The sequence below is a fragment of the Stigmatopora argus genome, chromosome 9, assembly GCF_051989625.1.
Source record: "Stigmatopora argus isolate UIUO_Sarg chromosome 9, RoL_Sarg_1.0, whole genome shotgun sequence".
Lineage (NCBI taxonomy): Eukaryota > Metazoa > Chordata > Actinopteri > Syngnathiformes > Syngnathidae > Stigmatopora > Stigmatopora argus.
The window spans coordinates 16,981,596-17,003,430 of NC_135395.1; the positions used below are offsets into that span (position 1 = coordinate 16,981,596).

The 21,835-nt window shown below is 37.3% G+C and overlaps 1 protein-coding gene across 2 annotated transcripts in view; it reads left to right on the forward strand.

Annotated features, from left to right (window-relative positions):
• The window catches only part of LOC144082269 (uncharacterized), a 37,915-nt gene that overhangs the window by 1,186 nt on the left and 14,894 nt on the right, over positions 1–21,835 (forward strand). Inside the window, exons 2-4 of one of the 2 annotated variants that reach the window (XM_077609302.1) lie at positions 15,162–15,211; positions 18,168–18,250; positions 20,674–20,836. In XM_077609302.1, the coding sequence (XP_077465428.1) occupies positions 15,162–15,211; positions 18,168–18,250; positions 20,674–20,836 (296 nt within the window). The remainder of the gene's footprint in view (positions 1–15,161; positions 15,212–18,167; positions 18,251–20,673; positions 20,837–21,835) is intronic. The other variant, XM_077609301.1, reaches the window with a different exon arrangement.

The window sequence follows — 21,835 nt, forward strand, 5'->3', positions numbered from 1 at the left end:
CCATATGGAGAGACATCATGTTCACTGTCCCATCATGATCTCTAATAGTACAACAGGAGACAATTCGATGCTTGTTTTAACTCGCCGTGACAACCCCACCATGGAAAAGATCCGTTTCACCATTGATTAACCCTGGATGAGCACGTACATACAAAGAGCTGCTCACACAAACTGTAATTGTCTATTGAAACAAAAACAACTTTGTTTAAACAAAACTACTTGTTCTATAGATGTTACTCTGTAAAGATAAACACTTAGAAGAGTGGGCAAGAATTTTTGTTATTGATCAGCTGTGTCACGTGATTTAAGATTAGTTTTTTTATATATGGTACATGTATAAAGATACGTATTGGAATACAAATAAAGTCTCAACAAACATGAATTAATACATCAGAAGTACTATATGTTCTGCTGGGTATCGTTATGCTTTATTATCTTTCTGTGTCTGTTGCTGCAGTGTTTTGAATTTGTATTCTGTTTTATAATTTTACGATTTGGGGGGTAGGTTTCTTAGCCTCTCAATAGGTTTCGCATTGTTTTAGAAAATAAACACGAACATTTTGCAAAATTTCTATGCCAAAGTATAAGTCTTGAAATAAAAATTGTGTTTTTTATCATCCACTACTGTAAAAAATATGAATAATAAACGAATAGCATTAGGATAACTGCTAATAACCGTGGAATATAACTGGGTTTGAAAATAGTCAGTCGACTATTGACCTATTGATTATACATATGGTACACTTCATAATACGTATAGACACGTTCGACTTGTCTGCCTAGACTCTGAGTATAATTATGGCTATCCGAATATATATCAACCAGATAATACAACAACAACATCAACAATTAGACTGTTGTTGTTTGTTGACTACATTTCACTTTTAAACCAAATGGCTTCTTCATTTCAATGTATTTTTTTCAACACCAGGGTGGTTGAATTCTCTGTGGGTTATTAACAATAGGGTGCTGTGGTTGTTACCCAATGAGGTTAGTGAATTGACCCGCCCACATACCAATCACTTGTGGAGTCATCATTTCATTTTTATTGTTATATTTCCAATGCAATACTTTGAATGCTCTCTGATGATCTCGCAGAAACTTGTCTGTGCCTGTTGGCGTCTGTTTTTGAATGATTTACTGGAGATTATGAAATGTTTGGAAGATAATCTCATCCGTCAATGTAAATGAGTGATGAACTGTTTTATCTACTTTGAGCTTTCATTATATGCATCCGTATGATATGCATTATGTATTCTTTATCGAGCGTATTTTATTCCGTGGTGGGAGTGCTGGGACCAGCTGAGGTTTGTTTTGGCAAAACTTGTAATTGTATTTGCGTGGTGTTTATGAGGGGTTGAGCACCAACCACAATTTGGGGAATAGTTACTTGAATCATGACTTGCGTTATTAAGATTCAAACTTAATTGATAGATTTTTTACTTTATGAATTTAAAATTGCTTGTTAGGCGTGTGCGGTCGATTGGTCGCCGGTCTTTTGGTCGCCCCGGCCGCGACAACGGGCGACCAAAAGACAGGCGACCAAAAGACAGGCGACCAAAAGACCGGCGACCAAAAGACCGACGACCAAAAGACCGGCGACAAAACAAGGTAAAACAACAGGGTCTACGCATCAATAAAAGCCAACAATGGCCATGAGCAGTTTCACTGAGCCGACGTGTGAGTGTATAGGAGTTTGTATGTACATGCGTTGTCACTTTAAGAAGCTACGTCAGTTCAGTCAGGGTCTTAACAAGTTCTCCAATAAAAAACAATAAAAGTCCGGGAAATTTGGAGCTGTTCTTTAGCCTAATAATTACTAGGGCATTAAGTATGACTAAATAGTCATTCACAGTTTGTATTTAGGGAATTTGAGCAACGATTTAAATGGTAATTATCACTTACCTTCCGGGCGACCAAAAGACCGGCGACCAATCGACCGTGTACCGTGTTAGGGATGTCCCCGATCAAATTGGATTGGACCTTTATTGTCATAAATGGCAGTTAAAGCATGACAGCCTCCCTATTTCAAATAAATGTAACATCTATATTTGTCATTGGCAGTGATTGAGTGAAGGCCTACGAGCAACAATATAATTTTAATACATATAGTAATAATAAACCTAACAATTAGAGATGTCCCTGATCCATTCACGTAATCAGACTATGTAATATTTTTCAAAGATTGTGTTTTTAATATTTTTCAATAGCTATAAACATGATGGACAAATATATGTTTTGTAATGAATTAATGACCAAGGTCAGATCGGTACTCGGTTTTATCAAAATCAGACGACCCGGTCTCGGACTTGGGTGATCAACTTTAAGCTTGTGTAGTTGAAAATTAGACAGATTTTTTTTCTAACTTCAATAACTTCTGCTAAATTGATTTTCTTTATAAATAATAATTTAATTCATTGATTATTCTGAATGTAGCTCAGTGCTACATACTTATCCAAACCTCAAGCTTTTCCTGTTTATATTCTTGCACCCACCAGTGACTGATAAGAGAGCAATTTTCTTTTGACTCCACTGTTTCGCAGTCTTAAAATATAGGAAAGCTGGGTGGAACTCTACACTCCGTGTATTGCAAAGCACATTAATGACTTGAGAAAGGCTGTTTTGACACCGCCAAACCGATATCTGATTCTTGTTGGTGGCTGACCGTGAGGAAGCATGATATATTAGGCTAATGTGGATAGTGTCGGTGCATGAGGTTATCGTCAGACTTGTGTTCCGACTAAGCAAGCTGCATAATTGTTTTGAGACAAATACACGTGTAAATACGCACAGCCTCTCCCTCTGACAGTTGGAGATTAAAGAACACCCTTCAAAACCATTCTGCGTATTTTAGCCCATTGTCCAGTTAAGTTATTTGGAGTATTTTAATTACTGGGCGTATAGTTTTGAAATTAACGGTTATACACTGAACCAATTAAAATTCTTTAATAAATAAATAAATAAAACATTTTAAAAAATACTTGTTGTAGCTCTGCATTAATTTTTAGTCATATAATTAAGAGAATTAGTCAGCCAACTTTTAGAATGTGCAATTATGTTTCTACAGAAGAGATATTTTAGCCTGGCACATTTTTCACATAATGCAAGAAAAAAAATCACCTAGAAAATACTTTTGGCTCGAAGTAACTATAACTAGAGCTACAACTACTAAGGTGTTTTTTTTTTACTTGTAAACTAACTTTAGCATTAGACAATTCAAATCAAACCCTAAAACCCAATATACCTCAAACCCAGGAATGTAAAGTTGTGCCAAGCCAGTTTACAATGACATATAATGAGCATCATACAAACCCCTTTTTTAGGAAAGTATGACAGCAATTTTGGGAAAATAACAGAAGATTTACTTCACATTTGTGTAAAAAAAAATAGTCTAAGAGTAATTAATTTGAAATCATATAAAAATGTTCTCCCTGGGCCTGCGTGGGTTTTCTCTGGGTACTCGAGTTTCCTCCCACATTCCAAAAACATGCATGTTGGGCTGATTGGGCACTCTAAATTGCCCCTAGGTATGAGTGTGAGTGTGAATGGTTGTTTGTCTCCTTGTGTCCTGCGATTGGCTGGTCACCAATTCAGGGTGTCCCCCGTCAGTCAGCTGGTATAGGCTCCAGCACCCCCCGCGGCCCTAGTGAGAAAGTCAGAAAATGAATAAAAATGTTAAGTGCTAACACAATTACAGACCCTTAATGCAAAAGTCTATGAAGATATTTGGTTTTTCACACACCGTAAATTTCATCTTGTGATGGATAAGAGGAAGAAGATGCTCTTTTAAATGCTGGAGTGTTTTCTATGTGAGGAAAAAAACTATATACACACTGCGTGGAGGGTGGCAAACATACGGCAGGAGTTTGATTATAGGGTTATTTACATTTTAGCGGAGAGCTACACTGAAAATCAGGGAATGTTTGGCAAAGCGAGAGAAGATGGCTTCCAGATGTGAGGTGGAATTCAGGGCGCCACAGAGCTGCTCCTCCTCCTCCTCTGCACTTGAAGATACAGAAAGAGATCTGGGGCGGGGGGTTGGCTCGAGAGAAACCACAAAATGTCAAAAATGTAAAAAAAAAAAAAATGGAGATGATGTCAAAAGGGAATCTTTCATTGTAGAATTCCCAAAAGCCCCTTGGTAAAGTCAAAGAATGTACTTAGTTGTGGGGAGTAGAGATGCCAAGACAAGCTTACATGGTATATGTTCTAAATTTGCATGCAGTTACAGGTTTTAGTAGATGTGTGTAATCATGTGCAGAAAGTGTCCGTGAGTTCCAGTTTTTGGAAGGCAGATGGATGACTACAATTTGCCCATAATTGTATAGATTTGGATCATATGTGTGCTGTTGTTTGAGGATCAACGACTTCAGTTTGTGATCCAAAGACAAACAAATTAGTAAGAAATATAGTGACTATGTACATTCAACCTTCACAACGGTACAACTCCTCCGGGCTCCATTTTTTTCTCTCTGATTCTGGCATAAACCAACTTAGGAGTTCAGAATACTAAACATTTCAACAATAGAGATATTAAGAATCCTTTAAAAGTAATGTGAAGAGAAAATCGTGGGCTTTGCTCTAAGATTGGCTGGTAACCCAGCCAATCCAAATCACCGAGAACAATTGATCAAAATATCAGATTGATGGGAAATAAGCAATTTGTGATCAATTCAATAGCGTGGCTTTGCTCTGCTGGTCGGTAATTTTCCTGTTGATTTGATTTGATTGAACATTTACAGGTCACTTCCCATTGATTTTGTGTGACTTTCTATTCATTTTGGGGTATTTACGGGTCACTTCCTGTTGATTTTTTTGGTGGATTATTTCCAGTTCAGTAATACCTTCATAATCTAGGCTACAGTAAAAAGCAGTGCAGCTCTAAATCATTGCAATGCAATAAGTATGGAACCTCACTGAAAATGAACTCTATTTAAAAAGAAATCTGCTTTATGTCAACTATTTACTAACACTTCAATAAACACATAGAAGCAAAAGGGAATTCCATTTTTTTTGTAATGTTTTACTGCTGGTCTCTAAATTCAGGAACCACGCTGCACTTGAGGTGAAGGAGGTTTTGACAGCAAGGCTTTCCCTGTGAGAGAAAAAAATTGCAACCAGAAAAAGTGGGTGTCCTCCAGGCTTGTTCAGGAAATACCAATAACTTTTTTCCCCCTTTCAAACTGAGTTGAACGACATTCCTCTTGGCTGTATAAACAGAAAGTCACATATTTGATAAATATGTATACTCACACATACACACATTCTGCTCTTGGATCCACTGCAACACGTCCAGTGCTGGTAAAGTCAACATTTGCACATTGAAGACATTCACGAGTTGTATTTTGAAAGATTCTGAGGGTATTCTCAGGGTTATGATGCTATATTTTACGCAATGGCTGGGTTGCCTGCGGATTTCATTGTTCTGCACCAGCCAAAGATAGCAGAAAATCACTTCATTTGTCGTGTCAGGAGAGTTAATGGCATTGACTGAGGGTATAGTGATGCAAAAAGTATTCCATCGATTATCCTAATGGAAATACTGTCAATATCTCCCAGTTACCGTAAAACCTCTATTTGAGTGGCACCTCTATTTGAACTGCACCTCCAATAGAACGGCACTCTGGTAGAAGAATTGAAAAATAGAACGGCACCTCTAATTGAACATCACTACGGGGGACGGATTGAAAAATAGAATGGCATGCCGGTGAAATCGAGGTTTTACGGTAATTGTGGTTGTCGTTTACAGTTTGTGGGAAATCCTACTAAAACTGAAATTTAAATATCCCTAATATTATATTCACAGTTGACCCCCACAAACAATCAGTTTTGCAGTGGCATTCTGTAATGGACTTTTGTCAGGTATATTTGAGCGAATATTACTGCCAGGTTCGAAGATAAAACTAATGAGACCACCAAATGACTTTGATGCACTGTCTTTGAAGTATTAAACCTGTACAATATTCCGCAGTCTATCGTCTGGCAACCAAGCGACAACTTGGTATGACCTACTTTCCTACTTCTAAGGAACTGAAGCCAGGCTTGAATGTGGTTTACATCTCATTACATTCATTTGAATGCTTTCAAAGAAGGGAAAAAATGTGCCGTTTTCATCGTAGATTTACGTCTTTGCACAGTATGTTATTAGTCCTGGCAAAGTTCTTTTGTTTTACTTGGTGCCCTTCTGGTCTGGTATTACATCCCATCTGGAGCCTATTAAAGCAAGAGAAAGCATCATCCAAGGCATAGACAAAGCAGCATGTGCAAAATGTATAGAAACAAAAATAATTCACACGTGTGAATATGAAGATGAAAAGGTTTTACTCCACATTCCAAAAACATGCTTGGTATGCTGGTTGAACACTCTAAATTGCCCCTATGTATGAGTTTGAGCGTGAATGGTTGTCCATCTCCTCCTGCCCTGCAATTGGCTGGCCACCGTCTTGTGCCCGAAGTCACCTGGAATAGGCTCCAGCACCCCCCGTGACCCTTAGATTAGATTAGAACTTTATTTCATCCCGTATTCGGGATTTTTTTTGGTTGCAGTAGCAAGACACACAAGACATTGTAGACCTAGGTAAGAAACTGGAGCCAAAGATAAGCGGTTCCGAAAATGAATGAAAGAATAAAAAACATGTTTTATCCAAAATAATTTTAGGTTTAGTCGGAGCATGTTAAATTTGGGAAATTTACCACAACTTCATCTTTAATTGACACAAACGTACCAAATTTGAGTACTTTTTTCATATTCAGCACTGCATTTTTGTCACTGGACCAAGTTGAGATGTGCTGTGGGTTGACACAGCTTTATTCCCCAATCTTCTTTCCTTTTGAAAGCGCACTAGTCGCTAATCCATCAACGACATGGAGATGTTGACCTACCGAGTGGAAACCCGCCTCGTTGAAGTCATACTTGAATCATTCCAATAAACTTGCTAAAATTAGCTCCCTCCCTTGAAGGAGGTTAATGTACCCGAGAGGACCCAACGTGGGAGAATCTCGCAACTGGCCAGCTCAGAATCGCAGCGACACACCGATAAGCCTGTGGAGCTGTACTTGCTGTCGGTATTTACTGTAAGCTCCCTACTTACTGTGATCAGCGGCAACGGTCAGTTTGCAGTCTTTTGGCACCCTGCTTGGACAGATTAAATGAGTAACATGAGGCCGATCAAGCATCTTATTGTCAGTGTTAAATGAAACAGGGATGACCACAACACAGCTCATTCCTATTTTGTTCTCTTTCTGTTCGTGGTGACGCAGGCAGTTGTTGTAAAAGGAAGTGAAGAGCCATTACAGACAGACATTTAGTCATCAATTTATAACGCAACATTGATTCATGTACAATGTGTACATGTATGTATGTATGTGTATGTACATATATATATATATATATATATATATATATATATATATATATATATATATATATATATTTCAGTAACACGCTTATTTATTTATTAACTTCTTTATTACCTATTTACTTATGTCTAAAATGTATTTTGCTGTGTCTGTATTCTCACCCTCTTGCTACTATGACAGTGAAATTTCCCGAATATGGGATGAATAAAGTTATCTAATCTAAAACCACCTCTGTAATGAATAATGTCGTAAGTAGAGATACCACTGTATCTAACCATCTATCTGTCTGACTACCTTTCAGATTTTTATATAAAGGACTTTACTAAAAATCAAAATAAATATCATGGAACCAGGATCAAATTGATGTGAAAGGAATGCAGAAGGAAAACATATCATGTCATGTGACAAGTGAAATAGTGGATATTTTGTATTTATGGATGCTAATGGAACGGGTTGACGGGTTTTTATATGATTACTGATATAAATTAGATTATTAGTACTTTTTAAAGGGAACTATGTGGGACCAGGAAATCATGGCTCATATGTGGCTCCGCAATCCTTCTGCTGTTCCATTCTGTGACTTTGAAAAATACAAAACGAGTCTACAATTTATTCATTTTTAAGCATTACAGTGAACCGAATGACCCAGTCAAAATGAATTAGACATCTAACGCCATCAATGGCAGCCAATGAGTTAACGAGGAAAAATGCAAATTGCTATTCAGAGGAGTGCAAAATCAAATTTAACCTATGACATCATGCAAAAACAAATAACTGTGTAAATATAATTTTGCAATGAAAAAATCTGGATAGAACTTTCAGTTTCAATACTTTTTTTAAATACTTGAGAACTTTAATAGCAAGTGATGCTTGGTCTAGAAAAAACTGAAGGCAGTTAGACCTACTGCAAAAGGAGCTGAGTTTTTTTGGGAAACAAGTATATGACTGTTGGACTTTAATATACACAAGTTAAGAAGACAGAAGGGAGTAGTTTAGTGGGCAGTCTCGCCCTCCTCCCACTGCAGCATTACCATCCATGGTGACTGGGACGAGAGGAACAAGGCATGCAGGCAGCCACTTAGTCATGTAGTCAGTCCATTGTTTCCCTTTTAGTTCAACTCTGCACTGTAGGATCGCTCGCAAATAACTTGAGAAAAAGGAAAAACTTTTGAAAACTCACACAATTCTGACTCACTTCAAAAGAATTCCTGCTTCTGGGATATTGTGCATACTGGAGCAGTTAAGTTGACGTGCTTTCCTGACCCCCTTTCCCCTCCAACATTTGGTTAAAAGGAATTCTATATGAAATTTGACTAAAGTTCCAGAAGTAGGAGGAACCTCAGAGGATGGTTTGACTGGAATGTGAGCGATCATCTCACACAGAAAAGGCAACTTCAGTTTTAAGACCGAGAGGCAGCAGAAGCAAAGGTCACCGTTTTTTGTTTTTTGAAGTTCAAAGAGAGATTAAAAAGTTATATTCTGCTGTTGGATAAACCAGAGGAAGATTTATTTGACCACTAACAAGATATCTACTGCACGGCAGGAATGTATGGATGCTTCAAGAGGAAACAGTAAGTTTTTGTCAGTCTACATTTGTTGAATAAGATGTGTGTCTTTTCTTTATGGCTGAATATGAATGATATGAATATAAATGGCTGAATGTTAAGCCCAACCATATGAATTCATGTACATCTATGTGTATGTATGTTTATATATATGTATGTATATGCATGTGTATATATGTATGTATATGTGTGTATTTATAGTGTGTATTATTTATTATCTATTTATTTATGTCTAAAATGTCTTCCTGTGTCTGTATTCTCACCCTCTTGCTACTGTGACAATGACATTTCCCGAATACGGGATGAATAAAGTTATCTAATCTAATTTATTGCTACTAGTTCATTTTCTTCCACACTATTTAAATGCTTACAGATGAGCTGGAGTAAACTAGAAGATAATAATGGGTTTGCAATCTGCTATAGTACAATTTAAAATGTAATCATTAAAATGTGCTGGTTCTAACTTGTATGGCACATTTTTACCCAAATAAGTTGAATTTGTCTTTTGTTGCAGAATGCTGGCTCATGAAGCTTTGTACAGTCTCTGCTTATTGAGACAGTTGATGAGTTGTAGTAAATTGTAAAAAAATATTGACACTCAGCTAAATGACTCAGAGCTGATGGACTGATTGTGTGTTTTTTTTTTCCCACTGTGACTAAAAGACTGCTCACTCCGTCTGAGAAAGGAGATTGCGTTTGTTGGTGGTTGTTTTGCAGGAATATTAAGATAATGGACATGACTCAGCATCAATTATATTGTTCAGTTGATGGCTTGCTTTGGATCATGCTGAAGTTCCTCAATGATTTACTGTTTGTGCTTTGAATTGGTTATACAGTATAGTATATAGCATTTTAACTTGGCTTGGCAGTGTGATTGTAGGACAGAGGTTTAGTATAATGACTGCTTTGAGCTATTTAAGCTACAATCCAGCGTCATTTTTGGACTCAATGTGGTGTGCACAGCTTACCATTTCAACTTTTTTTTCGCTCTGTTTCTTGACCTGACAACTGGGTTTGCTTTTAAGAATTGGAAGGGTGGTGCTGTCAAAGCCAATGTGTTGTAGTAGTCAAATGTTGAGAAATAAATGCTGAGAATTTAGTTATGTTATAGGTCACAGTTTGAGCTTTGACACTGCAGGTAGAATTTGGGGAAAAAGTTAATGAAATGGTAACATACTTTAGGATGTAGTTCAATAGTGTTAGACCTAGAAATTGTTCTTAACGAGTTAAAAATATATCATTCATGTAATATGATTTTTTTAACATTAAATTGAATACAGGTAAACTGGATTTGTGCACTGTGGTGAATTCAAAAGGGCCATTTGAACATTTAATTTAGTCCATTTTTTGCCTACCACTGGTAGTCCAATGGGCCTACTTTGGTAACTCCGCCCTAACAAATTCCCATTGCTCAAATTTACAGTATTGTTTTCAACTGTATTTCTAAAATGTGCATATTAAATGCTTTGTTAGGAAAATGTAATATGTTATGTTTGTATCAACCTCCATTAAATAGAGTGATACAGTTCATGAATGATCGTTTTGAGTATATTTCCTTGACAAATAGTCATTAAAATATATATCAGAACAATTTAACATTGCCACATTAAGTCCCATAATGTTAAATAATGCCATAATGCTGCCTAAAGTTATAATTCCTGCTTTGACCAGAGAAAAATGAACAGGAACCCATTTTGCTTTTGAATTCTGTCCTGACCGACATGCAGAAAATTGAGGTAGTGCCAGATCAATGTGTTCCTAAAATAAACCAAAAAGTAGATTGGCTAGCAAATCTGCAATGAAAGGTGCCAGCATTGTTACTTTTTTTTTTGCATGAACTCGCCAAGCTGCTTGTTTTGCTTTTTTATTGCTACACTACATCATCAATATATGTTCAACTGAATGGAGGCTACTTAGGTAAACTATTTTAAGGCAAATGTCAGTGCTACAGAAGTAGGCTTAGGTTATGTAGCAGGAATTGTGATGCAGATTTACTAAGTGAATGTGTACCGTAAACTGTGCAGAGTGAATGATGACAATGTTTGGTCAAGCTCTGTCTGGAGTCCTTGTAGGGTCCGTTGCTATGAACACAGTCGCATTTCAAGCAGGGAAATATGTGTGATGGGGGAGTGCAATAGATGGAGGTGCCTGATGAGAATACCCCCCCCCCCCCCCCCCCCCCAAACACTTTTGTCTGCCTTTGAGCATTCCAAGATGTATTGTTTACACATTTCATACAGATAAGACTTCTGGTCAAACTCATAACAGTAGAGCAGGGGTCAGGAACCTTTTTGACAGAGAGAGCCATAAACAATTCATATTTTCTAATGTTATTTCTTGAGAGCCATTCTCGGAATTGAAAAGTAAAAATATATGAAAGTGTCATTTTTATTTTTTTTTGTCATTTTATCACTTAACGTACAAAAAGTCTCTGATTTCTTTTGACAACATTGTTATGTGGTGGCTTACAAAATCAGTATCAATGATATCATGCACGCAGAAGAGTAATAAAAAAACAAAATTATGATTAAAAAGGCGCTAGAGATAGTGTTGGTGCCACAGTAACGCTCCCATTGGTGCGTTCGGGACTCAGCTCTCTCACCAAGAATTTCCATATTTTACCTCACAGGTTAGTGGAGAGCCATATGTACCCATGGAAAGAGCCACATATGGCTCCCGAGCCATAGGTTCCCTACCCCTGCAGTAGAGTAACAAAGGTTTTATAGGAAACTATATGCCCGGTGTATTCTTTTTTTTTTTTCCTTCCAAAGAACTGCGATAATGACATTGTAAAAATTCATGTTGTTGTTCCATTGCGCAGTAGAACACAGTTCAGGATATCCTCTCTGACAAATTCCTTAAATCTCCAATTGAGTGATTTCCCTACAACTACTTAGGTCTTGACTAGTTCACTTTGTTTCAGGCCTTTTTTTATTTAAAAGGCTTCACTCGTGGCCAGGCTGCCTTGTGACTGTTGGATTAGATTTGAGCGAATCAGCCAATCAAAGATATGATTACACTGATCTTTTAGGAGCACATAGAACCGATTAGTCTTGTTGATGTCTCAAATAATGCTGGAATCATGCCATCTTTGCTGATGTCTCTGAAATGAGTAGGTGTCAAGTAACATTTATCCTGCTAGGATTGTCTAAATGACTTCTTGATTCCCTTTGGCATTTGCCCCTCCCTCTGTAAATTGAAGGCCTGCGGTCCATCATCGACTCACCAACATCACATTAGCAAACTCAATCCATCTGCACTTCCTCTGCTCTGTTTCTCATCTTTTCCTGCATTGCATAGCTATAATTTAGTTGGCGTCTGATACAGCATGAAGAAAAGATGCGAAGCAGATCTTTCGACACCTTAAAGCGTAGCTTGGTAATTGTTGACTGTACGTATTAACTGTTCTGGCGCTTCTGTTTAAATAACGCTGTTAAGATGTTTTTTAAGGGACGTTCCATGAGTCAGTTTGTATCCTTTCTGTGCACAAAACTGAACTCAATTCAGCAAATTTCTTAATCTGGTGTTGCATGACTTTTTTTAAAAATAATTCATTGTTGAAAATGTTCCTAGTGAATCTTTTTTGGGAAACTACTAATTTAAATGTTACTTTTTGGTGGTCATATTTACCTTTTTTTTGGGACTATAATTCACACCTTGTATAAATTGTACTAGCCAAAGGGCATTTTCACAATCGTGATTCAAAATTTAATAATCACTTTACATTAAAAAAGCATTATTATTTAGAGAGAGTTATAGACAATATTTTTGTACAAAAATTTTATGCACAAAACTGAACTCAATTCATCAAATTTCTTAATCTGGTGTCGCATGACTTTTTTGAAAAAAAATTCAAAATTTTCCTCCTGAATCTATTTGGCAAATTAATTTAGATGTTGCTTTTGGTGGTCATATTTAGCGTATTTTTCGGACTATAATACGCACCTTATATAAATTGTACTAGCCAAAAGGGCATTTGCACAATCGTGATTCAAAATGTAATAATCACTTTACATGTTTTAAAAATGCATTATTATTTAGAGAGAGTTATAGACGATATTTTAGACATTTTTTTATGGCATAGCAGTCATCTTTTTGAGCAAGGAAGTTGATCATTAATAAGCGTTGTGCGTCTGTAGTGCACCATGTCTGGTGACACTGGTTTCATTGAGGAATTACGGCGAATTAGACTGGATTTGTGTTACATCATTTAGGCTATGGGACCATAAGAACAAGCTACAACTGTTTGTAGCTGTTTGCTTACACATATCCTTGTCTCCTACTGTAATTTTAATGGATACCTAACCTCAGCCTCTGCATATTTTTGTCTCCTCTGTCCCTCTAATTTGTGACAAAACTTTCTACTAAAGATTTAAGTGTGAAACTGATGTTATTTTATATGCTTAATAAAGCCAGGCATTTATGTGTTAATCCATTGTTATGTAAGATTTGTGGCACACACACACACACTTTTGCTCATTGGTAAACAAGAGCCCTTCTATTCTACCTTAATAATATCGTGTTGGCACTTTAGTGTTTTTAAAGGAATTTATTTTTAATTGACCCCAAGATATTAGACACTCCTCTTGAAAAAAAAGAATTGTTGAAGCGTAGTATGCCTGAATTAAGGCTTTGAATGTGGCATTTGACGTGTTACCTTTTTTAGCTTTACACAAGAGAACATGTTCAGGCCTCCAGAAAATGATGCAACATGTTTTTGTAAAGGTGATACTGCATCTTGTGAATGTTGAACTGCCACTGAAGTATAAAAGCACATTTAGAAGCGTCTCGACACCCTTCCGAATGTGCTAAACTATATTTTTGTGTTCACTGCTGCTTGCCTTTTCTAGACAGTTAGGAAAATACTGTGTTCATATTCTGGGAGAAAAAAAAAGTTTCTACATAGTAATATAAGGAGGCATGCTTTCTGTTCATCTTGAAGAACATTTGTGAGAGGTTGTCCCTGTTCTTCCACAAGCAACACTTCTATAAAGTTCAGCAATGCTGATGTGCAGTGAATTTGAAGTCATGGCCGACTGGCTAACTCAACACCTTCTGCTGCCTCTAATTATGATCGTTGATTCGTTTCAACAAGACACGGCAACCTAACCAGCATGACCCAGTGCTGCAAGAATGGTTCCCAAGTATTTTGTTGCATGAGCCCTCCTTGTCTCCATCTCAGTGAAACATCCTGTATGCTTGACCCCGCCCGCATTCTCCTTTAGTTGATGCCCCCTTTATCCTCCCTTCCTTTCTGCCTTGCATTCTGCCCACCCACCAAGCTTTTGGCTTGCTTTCTACACTTATTTTTGTGTTTACTGACTTACACAAGCTTCTTTTTTTCCTCTTTTCTATTGTCATCATTTAGTAAAATGCAAGATAAAACATTGGGTGTCCAAACTTTTTTCTACGAGGCCCGTTTCCAGAAATAACAAGGATGCAAGGACCGATTTAAAAAATTTCCACTTTCATTTGTTAAAGAGAGGATTGCAATCAGGCGGCGAAAACAGATCAGGTTTATTTTAAATTATTTAAAAAAAAATAATAACTCTTTGGTTGCCATTAGTGGTGATAGACGTCCAATACATTGTGACTGGGAGGTTTGGCAGCAATCAATAAACTGCTGCCAACCTACCAGTCAAATATCGGCGGAGCGATCGCTAATTCAAGACTACTTCTCGTTGGCAAGTGGTTGTGTGTTATCCTATTGTGAGGACATTTGTGTGCGTCATGTTCGTAATATTTTGAAGGGAATACAACAGCAAACAGCCCATCGATACTAAAAGTCAGGTTGGAGGCAAACAGAGCCAACCTGGCCGGAAGAATGGTATAAAAATGTAAAACTAAATTTGAATTAAGTTTAGTGTAAGGTTAGAGTATACTTATTTTGAGTGTGTCTGCATCGGAATCCAAGTTCATTTAAATTTGTTTGTTATATTACGATTCTCCGGTGCTAAAAGCCTTTTCCCATATTTCGTGTAAACCACAGCCGTGATTTAATTTTAGAGGCACATTCTGTTTACTGTACGACTGTTTTCCTTCTCTTTTCCAGCATCAGTTTATCTAACTGCCTTTCTCTTCTTGTTGCTCTTTCTCACAACCCCATCTGTGACCCTCTCTCCTTTTTTTTCTCCTCGCTGTTTTCTCATACGCTCCCTTCTGTCACTTAATGACTTCATCGTCACCGCTCTTTTCTCTTCCATCATTTTTCCTCGTCATTCCCCGTCTTTCTCATAGATGAAGCGGAGGATGTCGCCGTGGGGAGCGAGCTTTGGAATTGGTCGAAGGTCAGTCATTTAGACCCCCAAATCCCCCATGCTTCCTCAGTGAAAAATCCGACGGACTTTTGTACATTTTTTGGATGGGACAGTGTTAGGAAATTTATCCTCTTTACATACCTGTCAACCTCTGCCGATAACTGCCCTTATAAATGATTATGATTCCCCTTACAACCCCCCCAAAAACCTTACAAACACCGTACGACTCGTACGGTGTTTGTAAGGTTTTTTGGGGGGTTGTAAGGGGAATCATAATCATTTATAAGGGCAGTTATCGGCAGAGGTTGACAGGTATGTCTTTATCTCAACACAAGAACCTTATTTTTTTGAACACGTTCGCTACTTGTTGATTGTTTACAAAAGTACCCATCCAGGCTTATGACAAGCTGCACCTTTTCTAAAGGAAAAACTTTTTTGGGGATACAGTACATGGCTTTGTTGATGGCCCAAGTGCCAGAGAATATTAACCCAGCGGCAATAACTCAACGAAACTGAAGTTTTGCCTATTCCCCAAAGATTTTTTTTTCAATGAATGCCGCAAGTTGTTAGAAAATTACCAGCTGCTATTTTATCTCTCACTCCAGCAATCTTTCTATATCTTTTCAATAGAAGTACTGGAAATATTCTTCATCCGGGGAAGATAAGCGTATGTGTTTCTCGCACAGGAAGAATGAAAAAAACTTTTTTCATAACTAGTCTATTGTATAAAAGTGGATGAAAAGAAGAGGGAAGACGTTATATTTTTATTTTAATTGACGGAAAAACTGAGGCGGTACAGTAATCCCTCGATTATCGCGGTTAATGTAGACCGGACATGGGCGCGATAAACGAAAAACGAAGTCGGGTCACTCAAATTAAAAATAAATAAATTTAAAAAAAAATCCCCGAGAAAAAAAAACGCAATGTAGTGAAGCCGCGATATTCGAGGGATTACTGGATACAGTGAGGATGATGTAAATTTTGGGGGGCTTGGCCCTATTCTGATAATTTCAACGCCACTCAACGAGCGTAGAGTTATAGCAAATGTGACAACCAACCCTGTTCTCCCCTGTATACTAAATGAGTTCAACTTTTTTTAAAGGCCACTTTTAGCCTTATATGGATGTTTCCTGTTTTTCAGAGTTTATTGAAGCAATAAACAGTCAGACCAGATGGGACTTTTGATAATGAATTTACTTTCTTTTCTTAGAATGTTGCTGTTTGTGCCAACATCTCAGTATAACTCTTGGCACAGAGCAACAAATTCGAAGTAGCACGTTGCTCTGCTGCTTTTTGTTCTTCGCATCACCGAGGCACAGATGGCAAGGCTTCCTCTTGATTCGTTTTGAACGTTGCAACACAAGATGTGGATGAATGCCACCTTCAAAATTTAATAACTCTTTCAGTGCCCCTCATGACGCGAGGACTCTTCATCTTTCCATACCTGTCAACCTCTGCCGATAACTGCCCTTATAAATGATTATGATTCCCCTTACAACCCCCCAAAAAACCTTACAAACACCGTACGAGTCGTACGACTCGTACGGTGTTTGTAAGGTTTTTTGGGGGGTTGTAAGGGGAATCATAATCATTTATAAGGGCAGTTATCGGCAGAGGTTGACAGGTATGTCTTTCTGTTGTGAATTAAAACTGGTTCATCACAAGTAAACACCCAATCCATTTAGAAGTGGGAGGCTGGCGGCTAATCAACGTTCGTACCTTCGCCGCCATCCTTCCCGCATCAAATGGATTGGACGTCTTGCATCATTGATTGCCACAGGCATTTTCCAAATGCGACTTCATATGTCTCACTTTAAAATAGAGCATGGTTAGCCACCGCGGCTTAGATGGAATCGCCATCAAAACCATGGGCCTGCCCTTAGGGGTGCCAGATGGAGGAGGAAAGATGAAATCATTTGATGGGGCCGATCAAAAAAAATTGTCTGGGAGGCATCTGTAGTCATTTTGTCCTAAAAAAAATCAACTTTGTCATGTTGATCCCATCGTTTCTCCTGCTGGCCTACCCCGTGGTTTAAACTTAGCACTTAAATGGAAATTTATTTGATCAGTTCCAAGATATCCCGAAAACACAAGAGCTTAAAGGGCTAAGATAAGAGTTGAAAGAGCTAGCAAAGTGGAACACACATTCTAAAATGCAGAACCTAAAGACATAGCCAAAATAGCATTTTTGTTGTTTTTCCCTCTCAGTGATTAAACATCTCATGAAAGAGGCCATTCTATTTTATCACTGAAATAAAATGACTCCCAACTTTGCAATTAACCAAGCTTGCCAGCATGCTGCATATTTTACTTTTTTCAAGAGGAAGGCAGATAATCGTAATTATATTCTACATTTTCTGCACGGTTTTTGCATGATATAAATACAATAGATTCCTTTTAAAATGCTTTACATATTACATTAAGGCCTTTTTTTCCCGAGCACCCCTGTTACTGAGAGGTCGCAATTGTCTTTCCGAGATGAAATAGTAGTAATTGTTTCCAGTTTTCAGACCCATATTTTTCAAAATCATGTTTGAAACCAAACTAACTGAGAAAACAATTGCTTTTGAAGAAGCTGCAGGTACATTTCACTGACATTTTCTCATTTCTGGAGGAGCTACAAGAGCATCATCAGTAGGCGATGGTAAATATAGCTTTGACAGATGCCTTTGTGGGATTTTTGAATTTGATTGTGCAGTTCGTTTGAGGGTCTTAGAACATGATCAAAAGAAAATTTCTTTGTTATGTATCTGAAAATAGTTTTGTCGCCGCCACAACTAGATACTACTTGAACAAAAACCACACTTCAAGCGAGTCCCATTGCTTGGAAGTGAATAGACGGCTGCAGTGAAGAATTTATGTAGCCCCTGCAAAGTAAAATATGTTATACATTTTAGGCAAGAATATGTTCATTTATCTCTCAAAAGTGCCAATCTGCAATGGTATTAAGGTCTATCCTACTCATTTCTGTCATTCTCTTTCACAGCAGTGACCCCGTCCCCACGGCATCAGGACCTCCAGAAGTGATGGCCAACCAGGAACCTGCTGAGGTCTCCGAAGAGTGCTCAGGTACATTGACTTGACCGCCTATTTTAATACGCTTAGCAACAATTATGGCTATGCATTTAGGCCACAGGTGTCAAAGTGGCGGCCCGGGGGCCAAATTCTGGCCCGCCGCATCATTTTGTGTGGCCCGGGAAAGTCAATCACGAGTGCCGACTTTCTGTTTTAGGATCAAATTAAAATGAAGATTATAGATGTATATTATATTTCCTGATTTTCCCCCTTTTTAAATGAATAATTTATTTTTTTTAATCCATTTTTTTCTGTGTTTTAGTTCAAAAATCATTTTGTAATATATAAAAAATATTTTCTGTTTTCCACTTTGATATAAAAAAATAATTAAAGAAAAATTTGGTTTCCTTTTGAAATGAAAAACAAATGATTAAAAGAAATTTTCCCTTACTAAGAAAAAAAAATCAAATAAACATTGTTTTTAATATTGCTTTTAATCCAGTTCTTTTAATCCATTTATTAAAAAAATATCTAAATATTATATCTAAAATGGTCCGGCCCACATAAAATCGAGTTGACGTTAATGCGGCCCGCGAACCAACCCGAGTCTGACACCCTTGATTTAGGCACAACCGGCAGATTTTCCAGAACACAAAAAAACTATTTTCCACTATATGCTCTCATGCATGAATGCATCCACAGCATATGACATAAAGGAGACAGGACTAAATTGTGAGTTATCTACACACACCTACACACTGGCAAGTTTATATTACATTAGTTGGAACCCCTAACGTTGACTCAAATCTGTTCTGCAGTGAACTCCAATTTTACATTTTATGATTGTGTACATACATTTTGCCGGTGTCTTGGAAAGGATATTGTTTTGTCAGCGTCACGCACAGCATATTTTCTGTAGATATTTCGATGGGCTTTCTGTTGCGGTTAGCAGGAAATGAAAAAGAGAATGCTAAGACGACTATCTCGCATGCCCAAGAACATAACATTGTCTCACAGATAAACAACACACGCTGATCATATGATGGCAACAAGGCAGCCGTGTGTTGTTGTGTAATCCTCACACAGAAGACGTGACATATAAAAAAATAAAAAATAAAGACCTTATTTGGATGCCATTGACGGACGTCAGGTGTTCAATGCGCTTTGATTGGGATGGTCGAATGAAAATTGCCCCTAAAAAAAAAGTAAATACACAGCAATGTACTAAATCTTAGTTCTCATCAATCCTAAATCTTGTACAGTTTGTCCTTCAAGTTGCTTAAAAGTCAAATAAAAGCCAAATGGTTTGAGACTCCATGACCTCATAAACATTTCGGTTCTAACTCATGATGATGCAATGTCAGCGTAAATGTGCTTAACCTCCCTTTTATTTTCCGCCCCTTGTCAAAGGTCACCGTTTTCGCACTATGCGTGCTATTGCTCAATTCCCATGTTTATGTATAAGTTATAATATCAAATGAAAGACTGTAATTGGGTGAAATTAGTTTAGTTGATCATGGTGACCCTCAATTGGGGGTTCGTAAGGGGAATCATAATCATTTATAAGGGCAGTTATCAGCAGAGGTTGACAGGTATGTAAATGCTCATGCATTTTAACGCTAGTCTTGATTTCTGTGGAAAGTGTTTGACAACCACAGTGTTGTAAGGTTAAAAATTAATGGGTCCATCCTCGAAGTGTGAAGAGTACACCACTTATGTTAGGGATCTGCTCCTTTCTGAATGTTCCATTACTTTGTGAAAGGTTCATCTTAGTGTTATCAGTTTATTAAAGTTTCTCCTGGAATTTAAGTGACTCATACTGTAGGCTTTTATTACATCGCTCTAAATGTTTTTGGTCTTTATCTGCTATGGTTTTCTTTATATTCTACTTTGTGTCAACAGTTATATTATTGATTTTTTTTTTTTATTGACTATTGCCAATGTTTGTATTGAGTAAACAAACCAGTTCGAGTTAGACTATTAGTTTATTTTATAGTACACAAAATAATCATTGATGAAATACAGAATAATTTTCCTTTTCAATAAATTACCACTTTGCAGCATCCTTGAAGTAGCCATTTTCCCGGCTATGTCATAAAATCAATCTCATTACTTTCCACTTATGCTTCCGACGGAAAGCACTTTGCAGCTGTTTAATGAGTTTTAAAGAGTTGTCAAGTTTTCCACTGCTGTGCTAATGGAGCTGGAATCATTTAGGAAAAGCTTTACAAGTGCATGTGTGGTGTTTATGTGCTTAAATGGGGGAGCACGTGTGTTTTTTTCCCCTCCTATGCCTACCTAGGCTATTAAAACCATCAGGCTAATTGCGGGAAGTGTGTTTCATATGTTGGTAGTGTATAAAGATGCTGAGTGTTTAATTGCCACATTAGATTACCACCACGTAAGTTTGAATGACCAACAAGAGAGCAAAAAATGTGAAAGCATTTTTCAGACATAGTCCTCTCGTTTGCTCTCAGGAAAGAAGAAGTCCAAGTTCCAGACGTTTAAAAACTTCTTTGCCAGGAAGAAGAAGAAGGAGCCCACCGGAGATCGTGCAGAGCTCAAAGGCAGCCAATCAAGTGACAATATCAGTAAAACGTCGCAAAACAATACGCTCAGTCGCTCGGAGAAGGAGAAAGGGTAAGATTGGATTGGATTGGATAACTTTATTCATGCCATATTCAGGGAATTTCATTGTGGCAGTAGCAAGAGGGTGATTAGACAGAACAACAAAGCAAAAACACAAAGTACAAAGCAAATCAAAGTAAATGGGATCATTAAGAATCCCCAAATCAAATCATTAAGACAGAAAAGCAGCAAAAACACAAAACGAGCAAGAGTGGACAGAGATAGAGACACAGACAAGATCATGCATATATAATAAATAGTACTATATCCACAACCTCATACAGTTTTTTCCCCAAAGTATAAGTTAGTGAAATGGATATATGTATAACGACATATATTTAAATCAACACAACAATATATTTGCTTGTGCAGGTCGATACAGATGCTTAAATATGAAAATACAATCTGGAAGGAGCACAACCAGGGGAAAAGCAAATGAGAATTATTTAATAATTATTCATGGAAATAATGTAATTAACATCAGTGTATGATTCAGTTATTTTTTAGGCCAGCAGAGTTTCAGTGTTATTACATGTTTATTTTTTTAAGGAGATAAGATTTTTAAATCTAGTGCACCAATGTTTTTAAGGGAAGATTCTGATCTGCTATTCTAACATTAAATTCAAGTGTTTCAGAATGTTCTCTATGATAAAGAGATGGTCTACATCTATGGGTACATGTTTTCGAATGAACAATCAGAACATGCAAAAGTTGCTAACACATTGTCAATTGAAGTGTTATTTTCCTATTCATTGTTTTTTGGAGGGTAAAAATAATTTAAACAGTTCATCAACTGATACTTAAGTCACACCAAATAAGAGGACAGCTTTTTCCTGTTTTTGTCTTGGGTAATGGAGCATCTCTTCCCTGGAACAGTCCTAATTTCCCCTTTTTTTTAAATAGTAATAATAAAATAAGTGCCACATCCTGTTATGACTCCTACTCATTTTTACTGGAAGGTTATATTCCCACTTTTGAAACAGAACATGGAAGTCAAAGAAAAAAAATGTT